The 6,607-nt window shown below is 45.0% G+C and overlaps 1 protein-coding gene across 5 annotated transcripts in view; it reads left to right on the top strand.

Moving 5' to 3' along the window:
- The window catches only part of Arhgap17 (Rho GTPase activating protein 17), an 89,286-nt gene extending 83,819 nt beyond the window's left edge, over window positions 1-5,467 (top strand). For all 5 annotated transcript variants that reach the window (XM_032892706.1, XM_032892705.1, XM_032892709.1 and 2 more), the window contains one exon: window positions 4,631-5,467. Coding sequence is in view for 3 of the 5 variants with exons in the window: in XM_032892705.1 (XP_032748596.1) it covers window positions 4,631-4,761 (131 nt within the window). In the remaining 2 variants the exon portion in view is untranslated. The remainder of the gene's footprint in view (window positions 1-4,630) is intronic.
- Window positions 5,468-6,607: the final 1,140 nt, after the last annotated feature.

Below are 6,607 nucleotides of genomic sequence, written 5' to 3' on the forward strand. Positions count from 1 at the left end.
CTACAGTTGCTTTACTCAGTGCCCTTAGCCTTTTATAAGATGTATAGTGTAGGTGTTCACAGCTTAGTTCAAGCTTGAAATGGTGGAGGATAGAGACATTCATCTCTTTTCTCAGGACTTGGTAATGAATCCATTAGTTGAATGACTAAACTTTAGTTAAGGCTGAGCCTTTTAACACTTTAATAATACTTATGACACCAAAATTTTACTCAGTTCTTTTATAACTATACTAGAGAACTCTGCAAACCAGAAATATGCATTTTGTAATACTATGGACATCATGGTATTGCCATGTATGTGTATTTATTGCCAAAAGATTGTTTTAATTGATTTATCAGTCACTATACTTTATAGTGAGGTGAAATTTTACTTTTAAAAATGATCTAAGATGTTTTTTAATCTTTGCTATACATTTTTTTTAGCACAAGAAATCCAGGGTCCCTGTAGTTTCCTTTGTATTGTAGCATTAAGCTAAAGTATCTTAACATCCCTCGTCTTCACACACTTGGAAATGTAGAGAAGGCCAGCATGTGGAATCTAGGAATCCTACTAGCATGGGTCAGGCTGTTAGCGACTCTGCTTGGATGCAGTGCTAGGGTCCCAAGATAAAGTGCACAGTGCTTCAACTTGGGAAACCTGGGAAAGGTTCCTGAAAGCCTCTCACTGTTTGCATCATTTAACTTAAAGAAGCTTCAGGCGTTAGGGACTGAGTGAACACTTGTGGGCAGAGCACACTGCCAAGCCGACTTGGTAGCTCACTCCCCTCTTCAAAGCTCAGTCTCAGAACTCTGGAGAGGGGAGGGGTTCTAGGCCATTCTAAATGTCAAGCTCTCATTGTAACTCTGTAAAGCAGTAGGATTTTAGCAAAGAATATTCTAATTTAAACATTTTATTAAATAATTTAGATGTATGACCTGCCATATTCAGTAAGAACTGAAATTGGAATGTTTAATGGTAAGGAAAAGGCAACTGATTGGCCAAAGCATTTTTGCTACTTTATGATCGTATTTGTGCACTAATGGCTGTCACTAACCAAGTCACCCTAACCCTGCCTGCCCGCACCCCTACTAATAGTGCATGCACTAAGGAAGGCTGGCCTTGTCCATGCTTGCTCTTCATTGTTCTAAGGACTAAATGTGTTCACGGACTTGGTACAGGTGGGCACTGGGCTGGCCTTGTTACTCCTTCATTTGCATTCTTTCCTCTTCCAGCAGGCTTGAGATGTAGTAGACAGAGCATGTGCTGTAGCACCAGAGACACTTTGGGAAGGCACAGCCTGGTTGATATGTCAAATGCCAACATTGGGCACAACGGGTAAAGGGACTAAATCAGATAAAATAAGAAAGACTAACAGCCCATAATAGCAGAGGGTGAGCAAACGGTAGTTATCTGTTATCGTGTTACATTCAAGACTAGGCCTTGTAGGACCCAGAGAGACAAGAGGCTGCAGGCACCTAGGTATTCAGATCTTTCTTTTCCATTGCAGAAGTCTGCTTCTAGCCTGCCTTTAAAGGCTGTCTCCTGTTTTCTGAAGGCAGGGAAGTCCATGGTCATGATCTCATTTGCCCTGTATGAATTTTATCCCAGCATTAGGATTCCCTTTGCATTCTATGCCATTGCCCACATAGTTACTCACTATTCCATCAGCTATTACTTGTAGCTGAACATTTACTGGGCTTTTGCTTCTAATTGCAGTTTAATATGTGATGGCATATTCATGGGAAGCCAGACATTCAGTGAGACTGAATATCGTCCCTCCTTTAACTAGAGCAGTGGTTCTCAACCTGTGAGTTGTGACAACAAAAGACCATCAGAAAACAGGTTTTTACGTCACAGTTGAAGTCATAGCAAAATTAGTTATGAAGTAGCAATGAAAATAATTTTACGGTTGGGAGTTACCACAAGACGAAGGACTGCATTAAAGGGTCACAGTAGTAGGAAAGTGAGAAGCTCTGGACTAGAGTAATAAGCTCACTCTGCTGTTCACAAACCAGAACTTGCTAAGGGATCTGGGGCTTTCAGACCTGAGAGAGGCTGTGTGGACAGTGATGTTTGGGGCTTCACTTTGCATTGGGTTGCTTTCCAAGGTGTGTTTGGATCTGGTGCTTATGTGAGTTGATATCAAAATAGCATGTTTGAAGAAAAGGGTTGCAGCCTAAAGCACATAATCAAAATTATTGGAGTGAAAATTCTTCTAGATCCATATCGTAAACTCTGTAGAGTGCCAGTCCTGCCCCTTGGCGGCCTGTATGCCAAGGCACTCACTCAAGAAAGAACGAGTTCCATTTGTCAGACTCCCAGCCCCATCTCACTGCCCTCCCTGTGCCATGAGGCCAAGCAAGGCTGTTACCTGATGTTCTTTTCTGGGTTCCTTGTTGTCACCTTTAAATTAACTTTAATATGAACTTAACTCCAAGCAACATACCTACAGACTAGCCCTTCTTGGAGCTGTGTAGAATCATTAAAAGAGGGGAAAGAAGGCTTAAGGGTGTCGTCTACAGTGACACTTTTCTTTCCTGCAGTGAGCCAGGTGTCCAAGACTTCAGCCATTATCTTCTCAGAGAATGCACATGGTCCTCTGGGAGGTGGAGAAGCACAGTGCTGTCCAGAGAGCCCAGACAGCTGCCCCTGCTTTGTGTCTGACCTGTGCCAGCATGTCACCTGATACAGTGGTGCCCTGGTCTCCAGGGTGGAGCTAATGCTGGTTTATTGTACACAGCAGCCTCTGGTGTGGTGTGACAGTCACTGTGGACTGCATGTGTCTTCATTCTGCAGCAGATACACAGCCATGTTTGCTGTCTTTCCAGAAACTGGCCCTGCACACGTGCAGCCCATTTTACCACTCTGCACATACTCCATTGTTTGCTGTCACAAAACAATTTCTGTGAGAGTGAGAGAGGGAAGGGCAGATGGGACAGACAGGGGGCAGAGGAAAGCTATGTTTCTTACACCTCACCACATGGGTTTTGTCCTAAATATATTATTGTTTTCATCATAAGTAGAGAATTTCAAAAAAGTACAAATTAAGAAATGATATATACATCACAGTGGTGACACACACCTTTAATCCCAGCACTTGGGAGGCAGAAGCAAGCGAATCTCTGAGTTCAAGGCCAGCCTGGTCTGCATATCGAGTTCCAGGACACCCAGTGCTACACAGAGAAACCTTGCCTTTAAAAAAGAAATTAATTTTAAAAAATATATATATGTGGATGGATTAGGAAAAGAAGAGCCAGTTTGTCCTCTTTAATAGCTGGCACACAAGCAGAGGATTGACAAGTGGACATTTGCATTCTGCATGCTCCACAGCTCATGTCTTCAGGAGCTCCCTAGGCCGTCAGTGGCATCTGTGGTAGGTAGGATAATAGGGGAAGAGACTGAGTTTGCGATGATTTTCTTGTTCACGGCTGCCTTGAGTCATGGCCACCTCTCTGCCTCAGACTATGAGAAGGGAGGGTTGGGAAGGTGTTTGCACTAGTCCACTAGTTATCTGTCCACCTACTGCCTAGCTTTATAGGGTCTGCCTTGTGCCAGTCATGGCTGTAAGCACTGAACAAGACAGGTATGCCCTTGCCCTGTGTGAGCCACAAGTCTGAGGCATCCTTAATTCTGTGTACACAGACTGCTTGATTTGTCTCTGAACCATGAGATTGAGACCCATTCAGTTGGTTTCCGAGTTACTGTAAATCTGAAGTGTCTGAAGTGGCACTGAGAACCTGGACACTTTAACTTCTTGGCACCTCCATAATCTAAAAATTCCCCCTAGTTATGGTACAAGGACAAGTTTCTTGACCTAGGAAAAAGTAAGCTCACAGCTCAGAACTATATGGAGAGAGACCAGAAAGGGCTCTGGGGGAGGGGAAGAAACCAGTCTTCTGGCTTACCTGAGGGTCTCATCAAGGCCACATCTGTCTCCTTCACTATTGTGTCCTCAGCAGTCAGGGCAGGACCTAGCATTGAATGAGGGATCTTGTGAGCATGCAAGGGGAGGGGTAGCGGCCTAAGGCCTGGGTATTTGCCATCTCTCTAAGAGAAGTTTCAGTCAACCTAAGACATAAAAAGATTTCAGTGCATTGTATTAGAAAAATAGTATTTAGAGATTTGGTGGTCTACTGAAGTTGTCACAAGGGGTGAATGTCTCCCACAGGAAACACTTAACAGTGCCTGGAGATATTTCAGGTTGTCTCTGGAGTTCAGGAGGCTGTATGCCACCAGCATCTTGTTGGTAAAAGCCACCAGAGCCTACCCAGTATCCTACAGTGCAGAGGAAAATCCCTGAAACTGAGAACATGCACGCTTTGACTCAGTGCAGTTTGAGGTCACAGCCTTATTGTCCAGATGCTGTTAGGAACCCACAGTTAGTGCACTGGAGGTCTAGATGAGAGTGGAAATACCCTCACTCAGAGCAAGCAGACTTCAAGTGTCACACCTCTCCGGCTGCCCAGGCTCTCAAGAGTCCCGGTGGCTGCAGTAGGCAACGGCTGCCTAGGGTCTCAAGGACTTGAAACCTCTGGAAAGGGCTGTGTTTGTGCATGGGCTGACTCAGACCTTCCAGCCTTCTTCTCAGTGCATTGGTAGCATTTGGGCCTCACCTTCACTGATACCATGTTTCTTCATGTTTTTTGTCCAGACACCAATTCTAGGGTTTCTGAATCACTTCGAAACATCTTTCCTGAAATACATTCAGACTTGGCAAGCAAAGAAGTGCCTGGCCATATCCTGCTGGACATAGACAATGACACAGAGAGTACCGCCTTGTGAAGAAAGTCACAGCCAGCCTTTGGCCCTCCATCCCAGTGAGCGGAGCTGGGTCAGGCAAGCCTCTGTCTCTGCAGACCAAACAGTGAGAAGCTTTCAGTGGGGGAAGGAAGGTCTGACCACGAAGGACTAGACTCCCACGGCCCAAGGAGAAGGTGAGGGCCGGTCCTCAAAGCTGAATGACCTGTGTCGTAAAGAAGTTGGCTTGCCTTATCTAGGACAAAAATCATGCCAAAAAATGATCAGGACAAAGAAATATCTACAGCAGAGAGTGTTACTGCCGAGAAATGTATGGAAGCCTTTGCCAGTGCTGTCAGCTCGGACAGCACGGCAGTGACTAGGAAGAGACTTACCTATCTATTTAATAAAACATTAATTATGCAAGATGCCTACTTCCTGCTACTTGGACTTTGGTTCTCACATACCAGAGGGAGCTTCCGTTCCTTCAGACTTGCTGCAGAATCATTTTGTATTAGATACAGTCTGTCTCCTCCAACCCCCAGAACCTCGAGCATTGTTGGCGACTGCTGGCTCTGTTGCCTCATCAGAATGGATGTGAGTTGTGCCTTGTGGATCACCAGAATATGGAGAGAAATATACCATTCTTTTTTAAAAAAACAAAACTATAATTGCTACTTGATAAAGAGCGAATGTTATTCTAGTTTCATGTTTAATTTGAATTAAATATATTCTGTGGTTTATATGAAAACTTGCTAATTCTTGGAGGCAAACTCTGGTTATATACGTGTATTTGTGTGTGCGTGCGTGCGTGTGTGTGTGTGTGCGCGCGCCTATGTATGTGTCTATAGGAATTTGAAGTAGAGAGATGCTAGCACGATAGTTTCAGCCCTTGGGAGGCAGAGGGTTATGAGTTTGAGACCAGCCTGGGATACATAGCAAGTCTCTGGGACTGGGGAGTTGGGAAGCAGGTGTGGTGTGAGATGCAGAGAGTCAGGTGTTTAAGGTCATCCTTAACAACATAAGGAGGTGGAGGCCAGCATACACTCTATGAGGCCATGTCTCAGAAAGACTGCACAGCGGTGACAGCTGCCCGGTCCTGTAAGGAACATCCATGGTGAAGGCCTCTTGGCAGGTTGCAGTCGTGATATCTCTTTCTGGTCTGTTCAGAAAGGCTTAGACTCAGTGAAGCTGACTCCCAGTGACTTTCAGGGCTATGTGTGTGTGCATCAGGAACTATGACTTCCAGTAACCTGAGCGTTCCCCTGTGCTGTCTGAGAGTAAGAACCATGTGGGGAGCAGAATTGGACCTAAGTGAGGCTGTCAGTCTAGACGGCTGTTCTTGTGCCTCCTCCCTGTGGCCCACCTAGGGTGCTTTTCTAGATGACAGAGAAGTAGACACTGACATTGGTAGATGCCTGGGACTTTGATCATTAGAAGTCTGTGATGTCCTTTGCCTGAAGACATTGTGAGTGGGCACAGTATCTGTCTGCTTAGAATCCCAGCACTCAGGAGGCTGAGGCAAGAGCATCATGAGTCCAAGCTTCTCTGAGCTGCAGCTGTCTCAGGAAATAGACCAAAAATATCTGTGTGTGTGTGTGTGTGTGTGTGTGTGTGTGTGTGTGTGTGTGTGTGTGTGTGTGTGTTGTTATCTATGCACACACATGCACGTCTAAGCAAGATCAAATATTTCTCTTCCCTCAAAGTTCCCTGTACCTCCAAAGCACTTTTAAAGTACATGTAATTTGTTAATTACACTGAAAGCATGCATGCACCTGGAAACATTCTCCCCCACCTTTTAAACTTATGTTTAGGGCTAAAGAGATGGCTCAGAGGTTAAGAGCACTTGTTCCTCTTGCAGAGGACCTAGGTTCAATTCCCAGTACCCACA

This window comes from Rattus rattus, chromosome 2 (assembly GCF_011064425.1).
Source record: "Rattus rattus isolate New Zealand chromosome 2, Rrattus_CSIRO_v1, whole genome shotgun sequence".
In the NCBI taxonomy this organism is placed as follows: domain Eukaryota; kingdom Metazoa; phylum Chordata; class Mammalia; order Rodentia; family Muridae; genus Rattus; species Rattus rattus.